Source organism: Panthera pardus, unplaced genomic scaffold, assembly GCF_024362965.1.
Source record: "Panthera pardus isolate Hobbes unplaced genomic scaffold, ASM2436296v1 HiC_scaffold_17, whole genome shotgun sequence".
NCBI classification, from domain to species: Eukaryota; Metazoa; Chordata; class Mammalia; order Carnivora; family Felidae; genus Panthera; species Panthera pardus.
In genome coordinates this window covers 99,474,028-99,500,028 of record NW_026526732.1, presented here as the reverse complement: position 1 = coordinate 99,500,028, position 26,001 = coordinate 99,474,028, and the positions used below count along the sequence as shown (strand labels likewise).

At 35.4% G+C, this 26,001-nt stretch overlaps 1 protein-coding gene across 14 annotated transcripts in view; it reads left to right on the top strand.

Annotated features, from left to right (window-relative positions):
- Window positions 1-26,001, top strand: part of MLIP (muscular LMNA interacting protein) — a 247,734-nt gene that overhangs the window by 181,924 nt on the left and 39,809 nt on the right. For all 14 annotated transcript variants that reach the window (XM_019457447.2, XM_019457445.2, XM_019457441.2 and 11 more), the window contains 2 exons: window positions 4,745-4,789; window positions 15,915-16,043. In XM_019457447.2, the coding sequence (XP_019312992.2) occupies window positions 4,745-4,789; window positions 15,915-16,043 (174 nt within the window). The remainder of the gene's footprint in view (window positions 1-4,744; window positions 4,790-15,914; window positions 16,044-26,001) is intronic.

The following is a 26,001-nucleotide window of genomic DNA, read 5'->3' as shown; positions in this document are numbered from 1 at the left end:
TGTGAAGCAAGAAAGATATGATGCCTCATAATGTATGTCTAGGGGCTTGGTGCCTAACATGCATACCACTGGATTCATTCTTTTGTGTCCATCGCAACTTATGTACAAATAATAGGAACACTCGCTAGGTGAAGGGAAAGACAGTATTTTATTATTTTATCATTTTATATTTCCTCAATACCAATCTCAGTATTCAGTGATTATTAAGTGCTCCGTTAATATTTTAAAATTTGTCTTACTGCCCATGTGTAGAGTAGTCTTGCCTGGGAGAAGTATTTAGTTAACACATTATCACTAATTACAGTTCTTTGAGCCATGAGAAAAGGAAATACAAGTTAATTAGTCAACAGAGAAAAGGTAGAAGAAAGACATTTTAGTGAAATTGAACTGGTTGTTATATCAGGTGAGAGGGATGTGGCTGCTGAAAGGGGGGAAAAAGAAACAAACTAACAAAAAAAAAAAACCCAACAAGCCAAAAGTGGAAGTGTAGAGTGTAGAAGGCAAAGGCAACTGGAACCACTTGATCTTGTTCCAGACCCTGGGGAGGGAGCTGGTGTGATACCAGCCAAAAGGACATGTGTCATGAATGGGGAAAAGCTGCACATTGCAAGCAAAAGCAATCTAGACACTGACAAAGGAGCTTCATTGTACTTCCTGGGTCTCGATATCAAGTCTTTGGAAAAGCAAAATGGTTTCTCCAAAGTTGGCTTGGCACAGTGGTGGCCTTCTGTAGGAATTTATTTTTCAGTGGACTTCAAATTCTCCTTTCTTTTCTTTGTCTAACTCTTTTGCTTTCCATATAATCTAACTCTTTAATACATTTTCTTTGAGGTAAGAAATTTTGACTTTCACATTTTTTTGACTATTGGTTTCTCAGTTTTTAAGATGACGATATATTGGTTAACACGGATCCTCCTTTCTTACACTTTCCTTTCCTTTTATGGTTAAAATGATGTTAGAGGCCATAGAATAGATTATAGGATTTTGTTTCGCACAACAGCCATTCTTACATTCCACAGTATCATAGTTTCTCACAGTTAGTATTAATGTGGATAGACATGAATAACTAAAGTCTTTAGTGTTGTTCTAATACAATTTCCAGTTTAGTTTTAGGTACATCAAGTTGCTTCTCTACCTTCATTTAGCTAACCTGTGAACAGTGGTTCAGATAGAGCTGCCTTCTCCCACCTTTCACTGCTCTAATCTCAGCTCACCAGACAATCTTTCCTCACTTTTCAGAAAATATTTGCTACAGTATTAATAACATAGTTATAGATGCAGCATTGAATAAACGCTGCTAACCTGTATTCGGAAAGCAAAGCAAGGCTTCTCAAAGGGCTTGACATGGTTAGGTTGGTTGAAAGAATCTGGTTATACTCATTAAACACCTAAGCCAATATTCTTTTTCTTGGATAAAGGATCCCTAGTGGCTTTATAAGTATTTACTCCACCCTGAGGTTCACATTTAATTCTATCCTTTCTCTAGGAATAGTTTCTGATAAAAGTGATGTGAAACCCATTATATTAGATAAAATAAAAATGGAATGGGGATGCCTAAAGCATCTTATTATAACATTGTAATTCCTAATGATGGAATTTGAGGGACTTATGGAGACTGAATACAAAGATATTTGGGTTTTCCCCTTATTTAATTAATGTTTTTCTTGAGCATTTTATTTTTTCCCTATGATCACTTGGTATTATTTAGCACCACATACTACTAAATGTTAGTAATGTAGTTAAATTGTACAAATATTTTGTTTTTAACATGTAACCTCTTCTTTCCTATATTTATCGAGATGAAAATTTAGCTGTGTTGTGCTTTAGTCAAGATACCCACATTCAATTTAGCATATTTCACAGGAGCTATTAATTTAACTTAGGGGATCCATAGATTATTCTCTCATTATTGCAATAATGAAAAATTAGCTATAGGGAAACAGTAAGACTTTAGAGGAAATAATTATTACTTATATTGCATCGTGAGGTTAAAAGCAAATCCCCAGGTGAACTGAATGTGATGGGCATTCTAAAAGGCAGTTTTCTGCAGCACAGAATAGCCATAAACCTCAGCGTACACTTGCCTGGTCACCAGCAATTAGAGATGGGAAACATTTAGCCAAGATACCCTGCTGCCATAGACCAACCATGTATGACAGCAAACAATGATAGTCCTTGTGAAGAAAGGCATGAGTGAAAAAGCAGAAAAAAAAAAACAATGCTGGGCACAGTGTGAGAAGGGCTGCAGGTGCCTTGTGAGTATGTTTGGTGATTCATACTTCTATATACTTGGCAATACCATAAGAACCACTAAGCTCTCAGTTTGCTGTTATCATTCATATCTCAGAGAGTAAAAACAATATTGACACACCTATAACAAACCTTGAAAACATTTGCAATTTCAACAAGAATGTAAATATCTTAGGAACACAACTTTATCATATTTCAGCCAAGTATACTTGTAATTAAGCATTTGTATGTTGACTATTTCCTGTCAAAGTTGAAGGCTGTTGATGTGGAAGCTCAGCCTCCCATTTAAATGCTGAAATGCTTGATAAAATGTAATTATGAAAAATGTTTATGTGGAGTGCCTGGGTGGCTCAGTCTGTTGAACATCTAACTCTTGATTTTGGCTCAAGTCATGATCCCAGGGTCATGGGATTGAGCCTCACAGTGGGGTCTGTGCTGAGTGTGGAAACTGCTTAAGATTCTCTCTCTCCCTCCCTCTTCCCCTCTCCCCAACTCATACTCTCTCTCTCTCTCAAATTAAAAAAAAAAAACAACAAGTTTATGTAACCCAATCTAAAGTAAAGAAAGAGAAATGTTTGAATGCCAGAAATGGAATGGTAACTCCAAGTGGGGGTGTTAAGAAGAAGCTAAAGCTCTAGCAGAATGTAGGCGCATCAGAACCTATGTGCTAGGAGCCAGGAGCTCAGATTTTAACTTCAGTATTTAGTAAGTCTAAAACTTGTAAATGAATCCTTTGTGTACATTCAGGAGCCCAGAAGTCCACTTTGGCCATGAAGCATGGAATAAAAAAAAAGTATAAATGCTTCCACCATCTCATCCAACACTCTTAGTTGGTAAAAGAGCCATCAATGAGAAAATGGTTCTAAACTTCTGGAACATGAAGATGTCAGGTTCTACCACTCTTTAAGTTTAGGAATATTAAGATGATGAAATAAAATGGAAAGCAGTGAAAGTCCTAGAGTTGCCACAAGACAAACATAAGATGTACTGTAGGCACGGTTTCCCCGTCCAGGACTTCTCAGGTACATATAGGAATCATCACAAACATTATCTTGACTGAAAATGAGTTCAAAATCAAAAATAAATAGCCATAAAATGGCTAAAGAACATCACGGAGGAGAGGCATGAGGGAGAGTCAGCTGATACAAGAAATGGGAGATTTAGCAATAAGGAATTATAGGTAAATCTGAAATGAATTAATTGCTATAGTAAAAACGCTAAAAGAGTTAAAAGGAGTTATTGATGCCATCAAAATTACTTGAAAAAGAACCAAGTAGAACTTCCAGAAGTTAAAATAAAGTCATCAAAACATAAAATTCAATTGTCATGTTGAATGTGTTAATATACAATGCAAGAGAAATTAGTTAACGGTTAAACTTGTATGTAGAAAAGATTCAGAATGCAGCATAAAGGGACAAAAAATATGAAAGGAAATTTTATAGAAATGGGGGATGGATTGAGCAGACTACATATATATTTATTAGAAACTTCATAAACAGAGATGAGCTATAATGTAAGCAAAGCAATATTTGAAGAGGTATTCATGGAAGATTTTCCAGAATTGAAGGATATGCATATTCCAAATGAAGGACTACACCAAATCCCAAAAAAGACACATAAAAAGAAATCCACCCTCAGATACATCATAGTGAAGTTGCGGAATGTCATGGAGGAACATCTTAAACACTAACCAAATGTGAAGACAGATGATCCACCAAAGTTATGACATTTAGAATGACAGCTGTGACAGACGCCAGAGCTAGTGGGGTAGTGTCTTCAAAATGCTGCGAGATAATAACTATTCACCGAAAATAATGTGTCCAGAACTCTTGTCGAAGAATGAGAACAAAATAGAAACATTTTCAGACAAAGTCAAGACAATAAGGTCTGAAAGAACGACCACAGCATTTACTTCCGTAAGAAGGAAACCAAATCCAGATGGAGTGAAATTCAGGAACCAAGGCTGAAGAAAAAATATTAGCCTCCTATTTACTGGAAAACAATTTTAAAAACTAAATTGTTTTCTTTTCCAAAGCATGAAAACTTTCCTTTGTATATGAAGATACTTTAAGTGAACATCTGTTATTTGTGTCGATTTGCTGGAAACAAATATAAATATCCAACAATGCTAGTATGTTTAAGCAAATTTGGAGTATATGCAGAGACTGAAATATTATGTCATCTTGAGGAATTTTTAATGTCTCGTGATAGTGCTTATGTTAAGATGTTAAGGAGAAGTAACACATAAAACATCATGCTATTATATGAGCTGCATAAGAAAACATAGGAAAAATATTGTAAGGCAATGTATGAAAAATGTTCAAATCATTTTCTGGTGGCATAATGATACTTTTCCTTTTACCTTATTCTTTTCAAAATTCTACAGTGGACATGTGTTCTTTAATAATAAAAGAACTTCAAAAAACTTAAAAATATGGATTTTTTGTGAAATTATGAAGTTCACTAAATAAACACCATGTTTCTAATTTTTCAGGCAAACCTGTCCTCCCCATCCTCTACAGTATCCGAGAGTCAGCTGGTATGTATCCTCTTATTAAGTCATGGACCTACTTTCGAAAATTCTGATTTCTCAAGACAGATTTTTCTGAGTGAAAGTGAACAGAATACATTTACTGCATATATTTGTTTGCCTGTCTAACGAAATTTTACTGATGCTTTACTGTAGTTGCATGGTGGTTGTTTTGTAGCTTACCAACATATATAAAAACCATACATAGACCTTATTTGCCAGGAACTTGCATCTTAGTAGTTTAGAGAGGGAGAGCGCTTACTTCCTGATAGGACAGAGGCAAAAAGCATTCAAGGACAGGTCATGTTTGATGATGTAGGGCAGGTTCTGGACTTCAAGAAATGAGAAATGGGATATTTCAGACAGGAAGGTTAGCATGTAAATGGTGTAGATCAGTAATGAGCAGGAGAAATATCATGTGAACCACAATGGCAAGCCACAAATATAATTTAAAATTTTCTAGTAGCCACATTAAAAGAGTAAAAAGTAAAACACAGACCACATTTATTTCAATAATGTATTTTATTTAGTGATAGGCAAATACCATTTCACCAAATAATCAGTATAAATGAGATATTTTATATTCCTTTTTGGGGGCTAAGTCTTTGAAATATGCTATGTATTTCACATGTACAGCACATCTCAATTTGGAGTAACCACATTTCATTGGCTTAACAAAGGGCTACTGTGTTAGTACTGATCTAAACTCTAGAATCTGTTATTTATAGATACAAATTTGATTACATAGAATTACTTTTCATCATAGGGTTTTGTATTTTCTATTCTTTTACAGTGGTTAGCAAATTGAAACCATGAAGTAAGTTGCCTAGACATTACTAAAGATTTCTTTATATCTTTTAATCTTTATTATTTATAATTATGAATTCCTGAACAATAGGCACCTTCAGTAGAATTGCAAAAGTTGCTAGTAAAGCAGTATGAGATACTAAGAAGGCAAAATCACTGTTTAATACTGATTTTTCCCCTTTTTAAGCAATTGTTTTTGTGTTCTACATCCATAGCCAACAACAAGTCATCTTGTCATTGTTATGCCAAAATGATATTATTTTCATTTGTAATACTGAAAACCCATAAAAAGTATAGTTTGACTCTTAAAAATAGCCTGATTAAACAAACTGCTTGGGTATATTCATGTTTATACATATGGTGTATATATGGGGTGTGTTTGGATGTGTATGTGTGTGTCCGTGTATTAATAGTGTCCATTAGTTTAGAAGAGTGGCTGGCAGCATAGTATAGGTGAAAGCATGCTAGAATGGGGGCCAGAAGAACCATCTTTTATTCCTTCTCTGGCACTAGCTACTGGGCTGACAGCGGATAAGTCACAAATCTGAAATCTAGTCCTCAGTTTCCTAAATGAGCAACAAGGGCATTCTATTACCTACTTTCCAAACCCTTCCAGCACTGTGAGTCTATGATTACTAACAGTGTGATGTGAAGGAGTTGCCATGGAAACAAGCATTGAAATAACATAATAAAGTTGAATGGTTTCCCAGTTTATATATGGAAATATTACCACAGCTATTTTAATATTTGAAATAATGATATACTTGTTTCTTGAGATAAATGAGTGAAATATATATATACATATACACACATACACATATATCTCAGTTCTTGGCTTAATATTATAAGAAACTATTTCAAAGAGGCAAATATATATAATGACTTCATAAAAAGAGACACATAAAAACAACTCACTGTAAATGTAATAAATAAACCGTTTCTTGCCTAATAAAATAATTCTGTGAATTTTAAGTTTGTGTTCTTTAGGGAGAAAAATACAAAGCACTGCTTTGACTGACTTTAATGATAATTTCTTTGCATTTGCTTTAGACTCTTTCTCTAAAGAGTTCAATGAATTTCTTAACCAAGTTTTAAATTAAATTTTAATCCCCCAATTCTCTTGAGATATAGGTTGGTTTGTGAAGGGATTATTATCAAGCAAGCTTATCACACACAAAAAGGAACATCTGGATTGATATAATCATTCAATTTAATCACTTTGACTTCTATTTCATGATACTAACCCTGTGTTTCGTTACTTGGGGACGGAATAGGATAAAAATAATTGTATGCAAGGAATGCCATATGACATTTGTTTCTTTAGGGATTTATGATATTTTTGCTCTTAAGTAATATATGAATGAAATTTTAAGTTTTCATTTTTATGAATGAATTTCCAATATTTGCCATCTCAAACCCTCTTTAGTATTAACTTCTAAATAATTTGAGTGAGAATGCCTTTGGAAAACAAAACTACACACACACACACACACACACACACACACACACACACGTATATGTGCATTTGTTTATAGCATCACACATATAGGTACCATATAATAGGTAATTTGATATTATACATTGCTTTTTATAAAATATGTGTGTGTGTATGTAGCACATAAAAACAAAATTTGGGGGAACATATGATAGATTATAGTTAAATTATGTAAGTAAATATGTTTTATATAAAATAAGCCATTAGTTAAAATTATTTTAGTCCTATTTTAGGGAAAAAATATAATAAATTGGTTGATGTGAAAATATACGAGAAATCACTGTGGTGATACAAGCTTAATACAGAAACCATTTTGCTTTTGAGATTTGGCATTTTCAGGATATGCAAATTTTTTATACTTTTTTCTTTTAACTTGGCTACCTAGTTGTTTGTTTACACTGCAATTGTGCCAATTCAACATTTGAAAGAAAAAAAGAAATGACCATGTCCCTGTGTCCCTTATTCTTAAGATATTTCCATTGTTTACTCTGGAAGCCAAACTATTTAGTATTCGGTTCAGGAGAATGGAATGGATATGGAAAAAGTTCACCAACTGTGCCTCAGTTTCTCTTCTTCTGTTAAACAGCATCACAGTGCATGAAAACAGGAAAGGGGCTTAGAGATGAGGGTGTTGGAAACACCCATCTATAAAACGGGAGGTTGGAATAACTACTCTGTCAACCCACAGGGGGACGGCAAGGCTCATGTATCATATGTGAGGTTGCTCATATAGCCTGGTACCTATGAGAGGTGTTATTATTGCACACATGACCTCTGAAGTATTATCTCAGAGATAATATTTTTTATGGATAAAGAAACAGAGGCCCACACAGAGTTTAAATGGATTATCTCATATCACAGTGATAGTGACCATTTTTGTTCTGGGTGACTTTCAAACAAATCATTATGAATTTTAGATAATTAAAAAAGAATAAGGAAAGGTTGATGAAGGAGTTGGGAAATTTGGCCTCCACAGAAGTATGAAATTCATTGGGCACTTCCAGTGTGGGCCCTGTTCTAGCATTTTCCCATAGCCTGAAAAGATATGATCACTTATGAAAGAGGAGGAGACTGGGTGGGGTCAATTTGGATGTGGATATTTCACACCTGTAAGTAGACTACTCCTAGCATAATAATGGGAGCAAAAGGAAAGGAGATATAGCATACAAAGCTTTGCTAATTCCTGAGCTGAGTCCTCACAATATTAACAGAGGCCAGTGGGGCCTTTTCTTTGGATGAGAAAATAGTTTAGGTCCTCCAGGATGGGTAGGACACTGGCCTCCCTTGGTGGTAGCTAGGGAAGCTTGGTTTAGAAGACATTTGGCTTTTGATTTTGATATTTAATGCCATTACCAAATGTTCATTGTTGCCCAAGATGAATACTGAATCTGGAGAGTACAAAACAATAGTTTAAAAAAATGAGCCACATGGCTATATACAGGTAAAAGCAAAATGCTGCTTACTGGAACATTATAAAGAAGAGTGCTTAAGCTTTCAGATACTTTGTTCCCAGTTCTGAATACCAGCTGATGTGTCCTGCTTTAGTGGTGCATGAGTCATTGTTCTGAGGGCCCTTGAGGTCACTGTTGTTCAGAAAATGCAGCCCTGAAAGCTTTTGTGTAGAACTGATGTCTTCTTCAAGCTGAAAGGAGGTTTGTCCTTGACCAGTTTTCCTTGACACAACACACTTAAGTGCTACAGCATTTATCATCTACACCTCTTACATTTTGAGTCATGCTATTGTCTTTTCTTCAACCATTGGAATACTTCAACCCAGCCAATCTGTGTTGTTGTACACATTCCATCAAATGTTTCTTGAGCTAGGGGATGTGGTTTATAGTAACTGGAGTCCTATGTATGTTTTTATTTTTTTTAAAAATATTTTAGGTAGGTACTTTGCTGGATGGTGTAGATCATTTAGAATCAATACTTTATGTTATAAATGCAAAAAGAAGAGGAAAGTTTTTCCCTTTCAAATTTATTTTATGGTGTTTTTTTTCTTGACAAAATTCTGTCATGAACATTATCCTGTTAGATTCTCGCAATTGGCAGGAATTGTTATTCCGTTATTCTGATGAAAAAAAAACTGAAGTCCACATATCTACAGTTGTGTGTCAGTAGTCCCATAGCTAATGGGTGCTATGAAAATCTTTCTTTTTCCCTCAGTCTTGGAAATTTTGCTCTGCACTATAGTGTTTTGAAATATGGGATATTTATTCAAGGGGTAGAAAAGGCTTAATTGTTTGCTTCAAGCATATAATATTATTTATCTTAAAAGAATGAAAGCTAATCAACATTTATTAATTGAACGAGTGAACCAGCTAAATCATTTAGATAATATTGCTTTTGTCAACAGTTTTGACTGGTAGTATGTTTTTGAGTTTCTATGAGCTGGTTGCCACAGAAATTCCAAAATATATGCATATGTATAAAACACTGGGGACTAAAGACAAGACGGAAGCAAATGGGTAAAAGAAACACTGTGGTACTTTCACTAGCTCTTTGGATCCATCAAATTAGTAGAATTTCTAGCCAGTTCACAGAGTTTGCTATATGCTGTGTTTATTACGTTCTTGCTTTTTATTGTACATTTTATTTCTTCTAAAAGATAAAAATAGACCCGTAAGAATGGAGACCCTGTTCTTTATTTCTGTTCTTCCCTCATTACACCACTGCAGGGCTTAATACTGTTATCAAAGGCAATTAAACACAGTCCAATAGTTGAAGTTACTAATTTAAGAAGAAGCTTGCTCTAAGAAGCCATTATTTTAAAATATTAATAATGGATTCTCCAGGTCAGTGCTGGCAGCTAATTTTCAACTCTGGTCTCCAGCCAGAGGCAGTACCAACTTGTTGTCCTAGAATTATGATTTCAAGTTCCAAAGGACAGAAATAATGTTTATTTTCACGGTGCCCTGGAGTAGCAATGTTCCAGCATAAGTGTACACTTGATGAGTTATAAAGACAAATTAACAGCAGGCTCAGACCAGTGTCCCATGGGCCGTTAAAACCTTTCACAGGCCCCAGGAACTCTACATACTCTGGACTTTTTCCCCCTCAAAATTAGCAGTAGGTTTAAATGTGTTCTCCTTACTTCTACCCCACCCTCAAATTCTTCAAAAGAGCCGATCTTTTTCTTTTGATATTAAAACTTTTATCGGTATCGCTATAAGCAAACGGGAGGAACAACAACAATTGTTTTAAATGGAGAAGTTGAAAATCTTGTAAAGTTCCCAAAGAAGTGATCTCTGGCTTTGACTTCTCATATCCATCAGAGATGAGAACTTCAGCCTCTACTCTTAACTCTGGCGGTGGAACTCCTCAATCCACTTCCCTTCTTCCGGTCCTCTATTGGTGAAAGACCATATGGATCTTCTAGCCTGAGGATTTCTCTCTTCCTGAGTTATACTGAAATCAAAAAGTCAATCCAGAAAAAGTAATGGGAGACCCCAAGCTGACAGTCAGCACCCCTTGAGGCCTTCATATGGGATAATAGCCAGCATCCTGAGCTCTTTCTGGCTGTCAATTAATTTATTCATTTTTCAAGTAATGATTTAGCTCCTTCTAGGTTCCAGGCACAGTTCTAGGTGTTGGAGATACAACAGTGAACAAAGTAATCATCTCTGTCCTCATAAAGCTTACATTCTAGTGAAGAAAGCAAAACAATAGACACATAAACAAATGTCATATTACAATAAGTTCTATGGAAAAAAATTAATAATAGTAAGGGAGCGAAGGGGAAATTGGCATTCCAGGGAGAAAAGAGTTCTGGAAAAAGCAAAGAGCCCAAGTGTAAACTCCCTGGGGGGAGAGTATCATAGTGTCTGTGCTAGAGTGGGGAGAGTGGTGGGGACATGAGAGGGATCACAGCAGCAGATAAGATTGGGAAGAGAGAGGCTAGTGGGGCATAGGAAAGATTAGGTCATATAGCACTTGGTAGGCATTACCTTACAGGCATGGCAAGGGTTTTGGCTTTCACTCTACGTGAGAAAGTGAGGCATTAGAGAGCTTGGAGAGGAGTCAAGTGACACGACTTGACTCATAGTGTGATTATTTGGTGACTTACTCAACTGAGTTGTCAGCCCTCTGAGAACAAGAGTTATACACACTATACTTCCTGACATAGATTAGGTCGCAATTGGCAAAATGGCTCCAGAGAACGTCTGATAGATGTGTGCTTCAGAGATCCAAAACAATGGTTATTTTGTCTTTGAGGTGCTTCAAAAATGTCTTATATTCAGTGTAGATCAGTTCTCTCTCAGTAGGTTCATCATAAAGGATTGAAATTTTCCATTTAGAGAAATTTCTCGTTATTCTTTCTGTTCCTTTTTTGTTAACTATGGGAGTCATTGCCTGTTTTCATTTCTCCACTTAGGCTGGTAAGGAAATTATGGAGTTGCTTTTCCTGGCATCATAAGAATAACAGTTACATGTATTAGTCATGAGTCTAGCTGGATCTATGGATTCTATTTAGAGAAAAATGAAAGAAGGGCCACTTTGGGCTTGTTTAGTTGCTGGCAATGACAATCTTACAGTAGCTCACCTTAACAGACTCTTCCAACTTGATTAATGTAATTACCTTTGTTTTTGTTTGGACACAAACTTATGCCAGAATTAGAGAACAAAAGTCTACTTGAAGTCTAAAGATATCAGGGGGCTATATGCAAGGATGCAATGTAGATTAGAAATCAATAAAAGACATTCTCCTCTAAAGGCTTTCTTTTAGTCTGGAGGCAAAGCTCAAAGTTAAGCAGATGTCTCTGGGATGGCAGACCAAGGAAGATCTATCTTTAGGTGGGTTGCACAACATTTTAGTGGAATGAGTTCTAGTTGAGGGCACATGAATCACCTAGAGATTTTGTTAAAATGAAGATTATGATTCAGTAGTTCTGGGGTAGGGCCTGAGATCCCACACTTCTAACAGGTTCCCAAGTGATGCAGATGCTGCTGGTTTACATACCCCATCTTGAGTGGCACAGTGTTAGCAGAACTCTTATTTGGATAGATCCATTAGTTTACTTTGTGTTGGCAATTTAATCTTCAACAGATACAGATTACATAAGCATTTGACATTGAGGAACCAGCAGACAAGAAGTGCAGAGAAGAAATTAACTAATATTCCAAGAGATCCTTACCTTGCCAGCAACAGCACTGGTTGCTTTATTTAGGCTATTTTATAGATGTTCTAAAAGGCACCTTGAGACACTTGTTTGGGTGATGGATTTGCATATGCAGAGACAAGACATATGTAAAAACTCTATGTGGTATGATGACGGAGAGGACAGGAATGTAAATAATAAATGTGCCATTACTCATTATTAAAGGACCTATTCATGGATGACTATAATCCTTTAGCTGAAAGTCCAGACAGGGAAAAGATGGAGAAGGTACCTTGAACAGCTTTTTCAAGGTCATACAGTCTATGAACACTATTGCAAAAATTAAAGTCTATAAGCTTGATGCCCTCCTCCTGGCAATATCATGCTGTTTTCTGTGAGTATATTTTTAACCAAGTCCAGAGAGAGACATCAGTACAAATTTTATGTCTTGGCCATGCAAACTACAGAGTGCTTTAGTAAATTCAATTTGGTATGGGGTGTGTGTGTGTGTGTGTGTGTGTGTGTGTGTGTGTGTGTGTTGTGTGTGTGGGGGGGTGAAAGGAGGATGTATGAATGTGTATATTGAATAAGAAAACATCATATCCTACAGTATTTTAGGAATGGTCTTTTGGCAGGAACTTTTTTATATGCCATATTTAAAGAAAGAAAAACCGATTTAGTAAGACTAGTGAAAAGAAAGGTAAAATGACATCAAATGAAGTAATAGTGGCCAAAGCCAAGTATGTGTCAATGGACAGTAGAAATAAAACAGAAGCAATGAATTTAAAAGAAATCAAAAATTTAAAAATATTGGAACTTTGTTATTGATTGGACAGAAGAAATTATGGAGGTGGGTATTTAAAAATGATTTTAAGTCTCTGTCTATGCTGTTTCTCCATATGTTTCTGTCTTACAGTAGGCATAGGAGTAATTAAAATCATGGGTTTGATGATTAGATCTGACCTGGATTTAAATCTGACTTCTTCACATATTAACTGCATGACTTTGGCATGTAACTTATTTTCTCTAAGTCTCTCACAGGGTTGTTTGTAGGGAATTGATGAGATAATCTATCTAAAATACTGAATATAGAGCCTGATCACATATATAGGTAAGATATAGAATCTGGATATATGGGAGAATGATGGTGTCATTATCTGCAATGAGTCTTCAAGGATTTTGATATTGATTTCAAAGCATGTGAAATGGTATGAGCAAGGTGTAGAGGCTGTCATGAATATGACTTGTCCATGTACTATGATTTATGGATAGTGCATGAGGTTCAGAATTGGACCACCAGTGTTCAATTTCCAACTTGACCATAGTGACCAAATACTGATCTCTGGGTGAGGAGGATATGGTTAAAATTTATAGAATGGGAAATGTGAACAATGTCCAAGGCAAACTATGTCTAGTTTTATGCTCAGAGTTGGCTTCCATCTCTATAAAATACTACTGCGTGACACCAAGTTAAGATGCAGGAGAAAAAACCGGACTGAGGGAAGAAGTGACAAATACAGTGTAAGAATCAGGACAACTCTACCAAGGCCAAGTAGGCAAACTAGAATGAGGAAGCCTCAAACTTCAGGGACACAGAGTCCAAGAAAAGAGCATGTGGGACATCCAATAGAGTAGAGGAAATAGGGAAATAATTATTGTCAAATTATCAGACAACCATCAAATTCAGGAAATTCATAGGAACTAAGGAGCATAAAGGCTGGTAAGGAAACATATATGAAACATGGGTGATGATTCTGATACTAAAGCTACTTGCTATCTAGAGGAGTCTCTTTTTTGGTCTCACCCTGGAGGTTGATGATCCCAAGAGAGAAGATCTGAGTGAAAGTCTCCAGGCTAGGATAACCCAGATTATCAGCCTGCCAGCAATACAAGGGTCAGGGTCTCTGGCAGAGGGATTCTCTTAGCATATCAAGTGAATTTGGTGACATTTCTCCTCTCTGCCTTCATCTTTTTGCCTACTCCCACCAAGCTTAGCTCCTAAAGCTCCATGTTGGTTTTAGAACCTGGTGGGCCCCGAGTACTAAAGTTGTTGCATTGATTTCCTACCTCACAAAGGAGCAGAAGAGAAGGAGAAAGTAGAGTAGGAGAAGGAAGGGGAAATAAAACAGGAAGTCAAGTGAAAAAGAGAGACAAGAAATCTGGACAACTTAGGATCATGACCCAAATATCAGGTGTCTCCCTCATTATAGGTGGTTATAGAAATCAGTAGCTGCTGAGGCTTTGTTCTTATGCTGAGTTTACTGCAAGGATACTGCTCTCATACATATACTCCACTGTGCGACTTCATGCATAATTGGATGTTACTTGCTCATTTTTTTCCCTCTTGAGAGAAATCAGAGTTTCTTAAGTGGGAAATATTTCTCAGCCTGGGGAAGATAGAGACTCTTCTCACTCTGTACTTCCCTAGTTGACATAAATATGAAAGGCAACTGGGAAAATATCGATTGAAAAAGTATTGCAGAGTGGCATTTATTCAAGCCTCAAAATGTATCAGGTGGTTTATAGAGCAGAGAGATAGACATAGTCCCTTAAGGCTTAAATTGTGAGCATCAGTGTTGATTGAGGAGAGCTAATTTACTATATTCAGAAAGGAAATGGTGTTGAGAAGAATGATTACGGCAAAATGCTCAGCCAGAGAAAGTGTCACAACTTTTTATTGAATTGTTGTTTGGGATGTTTTTGTAAATTTATCAATCATTTTGTGACATTTTACAGTGTAACAAGGTTTTGGTGTTTGTGAAACACCATTCTGAAATTGCCCCAAAGTAGATTTCTCTGTCTCTCTCATCAAACTGACATTGCGTACAAGTTTATGAATCTTGAATGACTAGTCTAGCTAAAACTCTTTTGGTTGCAAGTTACAGAAATAAATTTGAGTTTTAAAAAGTAGATAATCTTGTGTTAAAAAAAGGAAAGTCTCAGGGAGCCTCAGGACAAGAAATTCAGCTGGGCCCCAGGAATGTTTTAGAATTCAGTTCTGGAAAGCCCCCTAGTGTCTCTTCTCTCTAGGCTCCATGCACTTTGCTCTCTTTCTTGATCTCATCTGATATGCTTTTTATGGCAGATTAAGTCTTTCTTATAGTTCCCAAATTGACATATTATAATTTCAACCTTCCCAAGAAATTTCAGAATGGTCTATTCCTTTTTCACATTCTTAGAAGAGAAAATCTGGTTTCACCTCCCTAGCCTTTTAGGTCAGAAGGCCATCCCTGGTTTCATTATACATAAAATGAACATAGTTTCCAGGGACCCAGCTCTGTGGATGTTGGGGCATGGGGGGTAGTTTCCAGAAAAATAAATTGTTAAAGGCTTTGAGACTGTGCCAAATTCATCTCTCCTTACCAGAATGAGAATGCTGCCTGGTGCTAAGGACATTCTCCATAAATATTTGTCAGATGAAATATTTATTGGCTGAATGAACTGGTGAGGATATAGGAACACATTTGGCTAGATAAATGAGGAAGGTTTTTGCATTTTGAATGTCATGATAATAGATCTTTATGAGTTCATTGATGTAATGGTTAACTTTAAAGTTATTTTAGTTAAAATCATTTGATTTCTAAGCTGATCTATGTATCGGTAAAATCATTTTAAAATTTAAAAATTATAATTTTTTGTGAGAACATTTGAATAACTTAACAATATACATATTCATTCATTTTAATGGTATTTATTTCTTTGTTTTTAAAAATGTTATTTGACATTCATGAAGACTAAGCCTGGAGTGATTCGCCCAGTACCTGTAAAATCCAAAATATTACTGAAAAAAGAGGAGGAAATTTATGAACCCAACCCTTTCAGTAAATACCTGGAAGATGATAGCGACTTCTTTTCTGAGCAGGTGAGCATACATAAGACAAAGTCTTTGATATTTTGACAAATAACTGTATAAGTAATGGAGATGCCTCTTGAGTATAGTATATGCAAGAAAATGTTCATTTGATTGGAGTATCCTTAGTAATAAGAAAAGTTCTAATTTTTGCATAATAAAAAGAAATTCATATATTCCTAGGATGATATCTTGAAGTATTTCAAATTAAAAAAATAAAGTTTTTTCTACCTACTGCTGGCATTGTTTTGGGAACCACTCTCCATAAAAAAAAGGCATCATGAAGTCATTGGTTGGATGGGTCATACAGGTGTTGCATTCTTATTTCTAAATTCCTGCATCTTTTTTTAAGAGCTGCAATATTTGATATTTAGCAAAGGATCTATTGTACAGATGCATAGTAACACAGTAGAGATGATACAAACCCCTAGATTGAGCAGTAATAGGGGATAGGAGTTTAATATATTTTAAGGCTTTTTTGGTCATTTGGTTTATATGTAAAAAAGGTATATTGTCTTCCTCTTATATATCTTATATGTTGGAGGAGGTATAATGGAAGATTTTTGATGGTAGTTTGTAAGCTATTAGGGAAACATATGAAAATACACATTTATGTAGTATAAAAGTCCATAAATTATTTCAGAGAGAAACTCTGCATCTTTATTTATCCTATTAAAATGCAACAAATAGGCATGGGTTGTATATTTTATATCTCAAATACCATTCTATGGATAAGCAGTGGAAGCAATATAGAAACCTTTCCCCATACAACCAAGGAATGTAAAAACACTACCCTTGGTAATGTGTAATAAAATATACTTATGAAAGAATATAAGGTGATATACTCCTTTTAAATTTCACTTTGGAAATGATAATTAAGAATATTCTTGAAATATTTGTGAATCATAAGGAATATCTTATCTTCCACATACGAGCTCTATAACATCTCTCTAGCCGTCAGTTTCTTCATGTATAACATGAAGCATTCAGATCAGGTACTTTTTAAAGATCCTTCAAATTAAAAAATCTGGGTTTCTTAAAATCTAAGATTAACACTGATTGGGTCAGAGGTCCATGAGTAGCCTTATAAAAATTCACCATAAATTGTTATACTTTTTAATTATAAAATGGAGGTGATATTTCCTGTTTATTTATATGTATTTTGTAAAGACTGATATGATTTGATAATTAAACATTTTAGAAGGCACTAATATCGTTGAATATGATAATTAAAGGCAGTTATTTTCATTATATAGAATAAAATGTAGTAGTCAATTTAAATTAGAGAAATCTTATTGATATAAATAGGATTGTTATCACTAATTCTACATGTAACAGAAATGAAAATTCATCATTAACAAAAACACTTGTTAAATATCTATTGCTTGCATGACACAAATATGTTAGAGGCTTAATGTGACATTTTAGACAGTATGGGATCATTATAAAAAGTATAAAAAATAATGTAGTCAAATGACAAAAATGCCAACAGTTAAAATAAACTTCACATATTATCCATGTAACTTACATTCTTCAAAATACCATCTAATGCTGTAAAATAATGATTTTGTCCTTTTATATTAGTATAATTTCAAATTTATGCATTTTACTTTAAACAAAACTCATTGTAGAATATCAGGTTATCTATTTATCACAATTTGCTGTCCTCAGAAATGATAAATTCTATTTTCAAGTTTAAGAAATTGTCACTAAAAGGAGTTGCCGTTTCTTTTCATTGCTTTTCCTAACTATACAGCAAGTTTAAAGCTCTGTTTATGCACAACATAAGCCTATGAATTTCCAGATAATTTGTGGAAAATTTGAATTCTTTTGCAAATATGGAGGTGCCATAGACATAATCGTATTTATATATATTTTTTCAATCAATTTATTCTTGTTTATATCCCAACTTCCTTGTGGAACATAAAAAGGGGTCTGCAGGCTGTCAGAATTGAAAGAAGTATGGCATACTACTTAAAAGTGACTTCCAAACACTGTCTGGTCTTACTCATTAACCTTGTATGAGAGGGAAAATAATAGAAACTTGGGGTCCTTGCATACTGGGCAACTACATGTACTATCAACTGGTCTCTTTATATTGAGTTCTAACTACCATCTTGGTGTGTCCAGAATCTACGATGGAGAAAGATAGCAAAGGCACATCGCAAGCGTAGATGCTTAGATCTACTTAAACTATCAATTGAGTAAGAGCAATTTATAATCTCAGCATTGCCACTTCATTAGAAGTTGAATAGAAGACAGTGCACTCAAGTTGACCAGTCACTATTGTGTTCTCCTTTACTACCGCCACAGAATAAATTGAATGGTTCTAAACTCAGTTGATCTCACCCACCCATGTAATGGAAAATTCTTTAGCCAGACAGTTGGGCCAAATTGAAGCAGCTCACATTCACTAATCTGCCTTGTACTGGGGACAGTTCCACATGACAGGAGATGCTGGATGGGATTGTTAAGTCAATAAATTTCCCCTAACAGCTTCACTGCCATAAAATATGATTTCAAAACTCTCTGTTACAAAATGTCAGACACTAAAGATGATGAGACCAGACGGAAATGTATTTACTGTAGCTTAAGAAGGTACAAGCAGGCAGCCTTTTGAACTGATAATGAACTGAAAATGTGCCTGGAGACAGCCTCTGAGTACTAAAAGCAAAGTTTGAAACCAAATGCATAATCAAATAATTGAGACTTATTAATCAACAGCTTTTACATCAAAATGGCATAGGCCAGGAAGCATCATTCTGTATTAGATGGGTTTTGTAACAAAGACTCTTCAGAATGAAGCTTATGCTTTTTTGAAATTACCTTTAAATCCATTATTGTATCAATCTGTGGTCCTTTTGACTTATTGCAAAATATCTCACACTCCACATTTGTATTTAAAACTATGGTGATGTACTTTGAAGCATACTCTATGGATGATCAAGGTCAGAGTTGGAAAGTAATTAACAGAATTGATTGGACAAATGGGCATCCAGAAGACACTGAGGCTTAGAAAATCAATTCACTGATGAGAATTAAGATACTAAGGAGCCCAATGATTTTTAGTTTATCTGACTATTTGTGAGTTGGCAAAATACATTGATTGTTTTCTGGTCATTTAGTGTATCTAATTACATAAAGGTGATTTCTTCACTTAAGATCCTCAATTTAGTATAAAGAGCAATTGCTAACCTCACTTGTATAGAATGTTATATGGAATATTCTCTTGCATTCTTTATAAATTAGTAACTGAATCCATAATATTAAATATGCCATTTTCTTCTTAAACCTTAGAGAAGTATATAAAAGAAAGCTTTGAACAGAATTAAGGAGGAAATATTGTTAACTCATCTGATTTTCCTGGAAATTTTCTTTTTAATGAGGAAGAACACTTCCCAGATGTGTGCCTCTTCATTTTTATTTTCCTTCTAATTTGCTTCAATAAGCAAAAGAACATGTTTTGTGTGAAAATGACCATTTAGTGAATTTCCTCCACACCACTTCACAGAGAACATAAAGGAATAATTATAAGAAATTTTCTTTTTTGCAGTATTTTCAGTCTTTCTTTTCTTCTGATTTTTCTTAGACATCTGACTTCCCTACCAAACTCTCTGTTTGACATTCAGCTTTGATGATTATGTGGGTGACTTTCACATTTCTATCTAATTGTTCATAAAGTTGGATTTCTACTGTCACCTTCCCCTTCACTTCCTTGTGTCGTGCACATGTTAATATTACAGAGCAAGTACTCACCGTTGTCCTAGGTGAAACTGACAATACCGCCTTTTATTCCAAATGACTTCTGGCTTTGTCATAAATTGCTGCTTTTTCAATAATTGTTTCTCAATCAAGATGGCTTGCTTTTTTTTGTCATAAAAATATCTCTTATCATTGCTAACCTTTAATTAGAAATATTTTTGAATTTAAAATGTTTAACCTATTTAGGTCTAGAAGTGATTAAGTGGTTTTCTGAATTGTTTTAAGGGAGGGAGAATTGAAATTCCTTGTGTTACATTTCTTTTGGAAGGGTTAAGACCAGAGATTTGGTTTCTCCACATTTTAGCAAGTTTATTCAAGTAATGAAATCTTTGTGAATTTTTTTCTTCTTTGTTTTGTCTTCCTCCCTCCCTTCCTTTCTTATTTCCTTCCTCCCTCCCTCCCTTCCTCTCTCCCTTCCTTCCTTCCTTCCTTCCTTCCTTCCTTCCTTCCTTCCTTCCTTCCTTCTTTCCTTCCTGTATATGTAATAGGTAATAGACAATTTATCATAAACAGGTAGTATACTGCATGTAATAGATAGTTTATCAATATAATAAACTGTTTTCTTTTAAAAAAAATGTTCTAGAGAGACAGAATTTGCTTTTTCTCTGGAATGTAATCAAATAGGATCACCTCTTCAAATTAAAAATTTCATCTCTCCCTTTTTTTTTTTTTTTTTTTTTTTTTTTTTTTTTTTGGTTTAAGCTTTCTCTTGACCTTGTGTAATTATTGAAGTTGGGAGACTGGAATCAGGGTTGCAATTTTCTGTTGCAGTTGTCTACAAGCTAAGAGAAACTTATTTTCCTGTCCCCCTTCCTTTGCCTTCTATAGGGTTAAAGTCTCGAAGAGAGTCTTACTTGCTTTAAAACAAGCAAACACACAAAGAGGACCCATTGCCACTTTGATCATAATAGATAGAATTATTCTAATAATTCTAATAATTAGTTAAGCAACTGAATTCTAATAATTAAACTCTGAGGCAATAGTTGCTTAACAAATATTGGTAGATATGGGGTATCTGACCATACCCTAACCTACCAGGGAAACAAAGACAATCTGAAAGCTTTATGCAAATGTGGTCTTTGATGTTTTGTTAATTCACGATGTCCCCATCTATCTTTATTTAAGAGGAATGGCACTGCCTTATTTAGAAACTCTCATGTAAATCATGTTCCAGTTTTAAGATAAGGTCTTGTGAAAATTAAATATTCTGTGTTATTTTTCTCTGATGAATGTCAAAAGAGAGAAGGTAGCTGTGTAAAAATATTTTAAGTAATATCCAGAGTAAACGTTAGTTAGAGATTAGAAAATTGTATTTACTGGCAAGGAAAAAGATACCTTCTTATGCTTTACTTACAGAAGTAAACTCCCTGAGCTTTGAGTCAAGGTCAGCCTGTAGGTAGAACTCTAGATGGTAACAATCACAGGCCTTTGGCATGGTTTTGTCTTCTGGCATGCAAGACAGTCTGGTAAAACTAGTGCTCCTCAACCAGGACACTGTCTACAATACTCCCCTTCTTCTCTCCTTACAAACTTTCGGTTCTACAACTGCCTTAAAATGGTTTGGACAGTAGTTATTAATAGTGTTACAAACAAAAACAAAACCCGAGGCCCAAAATGGTATCAGAGTTTCCAAACCCCTGCTTAACACGTAAGTGATTTGTAGTTTCAACTTCCCTGGAAAATGTAGTCTTACCTTGCCAGTCAAGAATTTTTCAATCTGTGTCAATGAGTGCCTCTGGAATCATTTCCACCCACCAATGAAAGGGGAAGTAATCTGCATGATAAGGATACCTTGCTTTTCCCTTGAAAGCCACCTCCAAGGAACATTCCTTTTCTTTGCTAGTAATGTTCTTGCCCCACCCTTCTTATAAAAGGCTTCCCTTTTGTAGAACTCCTTAGAGCTCCCCTCTACTTGCTAGATGGAGTGCTGCCTGGTTCATGAATCATTTAATAAAGCCAACCAAATCTTTAAAATTTTCTTGATTGAATTTTGTTATTTAACAATAAATATCCTTAGGAAATGCAATCAGAGTGAGAGCCTTTTGATTTTCTTTTCTCTCTTGAACGATTTTCTTTGACCCATGACAAGTGGAATCAAGGTAGAAAGCATAGAGGGGGACCTAGTAAAATTTGGATGTATTATCTGAATATAAATGCTAAGATTGATGTGTTTGAAACACATTATACTCTCTAAAGCACTAGGGACATTGTTGCTTATTTTAACGTGTGGGTGAGATTAGACAGTCTTTGATGACAAATGTAAAGGTCACAGCAAGATATATAAGTCTGAAAATGAGTTATGTGAAGAGAGTTGGAAACCTTCTCTTTTCTGTGATCCAAGATAAAATAATTTAAGGTGGGTAATTTAGGCAGAGAAAACAACAAATCCAAATGAGAAGAGCAACCAAAAGAATGTTTGGAGAGAATGAATCAGAGATAAAAGTGGTAAAAAAAAAAATGGTTTTTTGAATTTCATTAAAGAGCCAAACACAGCCTGAGTGAGAAGTCCAGCATATGGAAAATTGAATTCAGGCTGGTGAAACAGGTCATTTACAAAAAAATATATAGGAAAAAGAAAATGGAATACATTATACAAATGCAAAAATGTAGTTTTCTTTATTTCAAAGTCTACATGGAAAGGAAGATCTGTAGTAAATTTATAAATTCAAAATTGGTGATTCCTTAGGGATGAAAGAGCTGGCAGGTTTTTTGACTTTTTTGAAATAATGTTCTAATCTCCAAATATGGACATCCTAAGAGAAATATAATCTCTTGTAGCCAGGCCATCCAAATATCAATTTGTCTAATGGACCTTTAGACGTGTAATATGTTTTTTTTTTTTTTAAATCTTTACTCTTTCTTGAAAATAGAAAATTGCATTTGGTCTTAAAATAAACAACTCATGAGAAGCTGGATTGTTGGTTATCTTTATCTAGTAGAGCTGAGAGGCTTAACATACTTTACCTGTTCAAATAAAACCAAGTGTATATGATATCCATTGCATTTGGTACGTTCGGAAAAACAGAGGTTTTTTTTTTTTTTTTTTTTTCAATCTTTGGCTAATCCATTTCTGGAAAATATTGGGTTCTCATGAATTGCATTTGATAGAAGAACTGGCCTTTTGCAGGGTATTGTAGGGTCAGGCTAGTTTCACCTCTGAATTTAGAATTCCCATCCAGGCAGGACCTGATGACCTTATTTGTTCTGATGTATAATTGAATCAAAAGAAAACTAGAACAGCTTGGTTTTGCTGGAAGAGTTCTGAAATCTGGTTTGTAGTTGTGGAAGTGTGATTAACCAGCTCTACCCTTTGCATTTGTGAATCAGGAAACTCATCCATGAAGTAAGGGGATTGGGTGAGCCCAGTGGTTCTCAACTGGGGTGACATTGCCCTAAACGTTATTGGTTGTCACAACCAGGGATGCCTCTGGCATTTAGTGGGTAGAGACCAGAAATGCTATTAAACATTCTACAATATACAGGACAGTCTCCCACAACAAAGAATTTTCCTGCCTGAAATGTCAGTAGTGCTGGAATCGAGAAATCCTGGACCAGACCATTTCTTGGTTCCCTTCCAGCTTCAAGAATACTATGACTAATGAAGCTCAATTATACCCTGCTAAGGGCATTTCAGTTCAACTGACAGTAACTAGGTGTCTTCTTTTTGTGTCTTAACTAAGAATTTTTCCTATTTGATTTGTACAAAGGAGGTAAGTAAGCCTCCATTTATGGAATCTCCCACGTTCCATGTAGCCTCTACTTGTAATGATAGCCCTGTTAGATAAAGGGAATACATTTTCATTGGCTCTAGATATTTCAGCAACGTTATGGCTTCCCCACCTTCCCAGACATTTATTCCTCATTCTTGTATTTCCCCACTTGTTAGATTTCAAGGAAATCAAACAAAAGGAGAAATTTTTGAATATCAGCCATCTGTATGAAAAATGCATGCTGTTGGATGGAGTCATTCCTGATCCTGGGCCTCATTACATACCTGCAAAACGTGGGCATTGTACAAAATACTTTCAACAGTGCCCTCTTACCCTGAAATTCTGTGTCTATGTCTTTAAATATTATTATAATATAATAAATAGTATTAAATATTACTTAAATATTATTATAATATGATAAATATTATTATTAAATACTATTTAAATAGTATTGCATGATATTTCTCATCCTTAGGTGATTTGAAAAAGGAAAAGAAAAAAAGAGCAAGTGTTACTTAGGTCATACCTTTGGAGAGATGGAAAGTCTTCTACTCTCCTGCTTAGGTCAAAATCATAACAAATTGTTCTTATTGCCTGGCATGCAGTCCCTGCGGTGCTATGGTTTCCTGATGAATGGTGTTGCAGCTTCTCTCCACACTCATTCCTTTCTCTCTACTCATAGCATCCAACCTTTTAATGTTTGTGCCAGGCTCTGCAATAGATAGGAGTGACTCTACTGGAAAAGGAGCAGATAATATCCCTGCAGCATGAAGCTTAGATTCTAGGGGATTCTACATACTCTGAACTCTGACCTCAGCCTCTTTTTGCCACTCTTAACCTTCTCTGCAATCCTCCATACCTCCTCACTCATAACTGTCCACTGCACACTCAGGCTGCACCTGCCGTGGGCTGCTCCTCTGGTCCTCTGATCCATTAAGGGACTGATCTTGACTGCTAGTAACTGCAGTCCTTGACTCTTCTGCTTCCTGCAAAGGAAACTTTATGATAGAATGCAATGGAAAGAACATGGATTCTATGTGAGCCTAGAAACTGTGAACTTCAATTTCATCCTAGAAAAATGGGACTACAAGTTCCATTTGTAATGGTATGCATATTAATACCCATTTATGATTCCATGAAATAGTCACTGCAAAAGGGCTCTGGACACTTTCAAGGGAGTGCACATTTGAAATATTTATTGTTATTGTTTCCTTTAACATCACTATAATTTTGGAAGAAGGGCACTGACTCCTTGCTAAAGGGTCACCAAATAGGTTCTCCTTCTCCCCACTGTTAGGAGAAGTCACAGAAGTCTCTCTTCTATGTTGCTTTTTGACTTCTTCAATATAAGTTGTTCCTCTCCACCAAATACATGTAGGCGGGCAACCTAAGACAAGAATTAAACTATGTGTGTAGAAAAACATAAGACTCAGCATTTTAACGCTCTAGTGCCCACTGCGATTGATTACAGAATATTTTCTTCCTTGTCCTTTGAACACGTTGCCATCAAATATCTTCACGCTGATCTAGTTCATCTGCTCTGTGAAGCTTGCTGTTAGACAGTCACAGACTCTAAGCCCTAAATAATCCAAAGCCTATCTTCAAAATTATATTTTAATCATTTAAAAACTTTTTTTGGTGAAGGGGATTTGAAAAAGCTAAGCATATGCTATGTCTTTTCATACTTCGCAAGTTTACATTTTTTTGGTTCAAATGAGGATTTGAAATAGATAAGTGTGGCTTTAAGTACGTCTGTTTTTAAAATGCATATGAATTCTTCAGAATTAGGACTGATAAACAAGAAGTTATGCCATATGTTCAAAATTAAGAGACCTAATTTATCTTGGCTTGATCTTCGGGGAATGTAGATAATTACAGTCTCTTCTTGGTAATTTGGGGTTTCTGTGACAGTGTCTGTAAAATGCTGATACGCCTTTGGCTGAAGGAGTCACTGGTTACGAAATACGTTGTAACTGTTCTTGACTTTATGAAGGGGGAGGGTGTTGTTTCAAACCGAAACTGTAGCAGAAATGCTATAATTCTGATTTTTAAATTGTTACAAGCTCCAGGCAGGAAAGGAAAACTGAAAACAAGGGCTGTATTTAAAAATAAGAGGTAGAAGGGAGAGAGGATGTGGTTAAAGGCTCCAGCAATGTCACCCAGTGGTGCTCTGAGTTTCCAGGGGCACAAATAGCTGCATGTGTGAAGTGGGGACAGAGGGAGCAGAGAGAAAGTAGATTTTCACCCTTTACTTCGGAACCACAGAAAAGGGGGTAGCTTTCAAATGCCAGGATGGAACAAAAGAGTCTCAGATGTGCAGGCTTTAATGAAAAGAGCCCATAGTGCCTTAAAAATGCCCTTTGGTGTTGCAATGAAAACAGCTTTTGAAGTTAAATAGTTTGACTTGATGGCTGAATAGAAAGTAGGCTTTTTCTAGAGTGGCAAATGCAGTCGATATGGCTCTAGCATTCATTTTTGGATGTCTGTGTCAATACTTA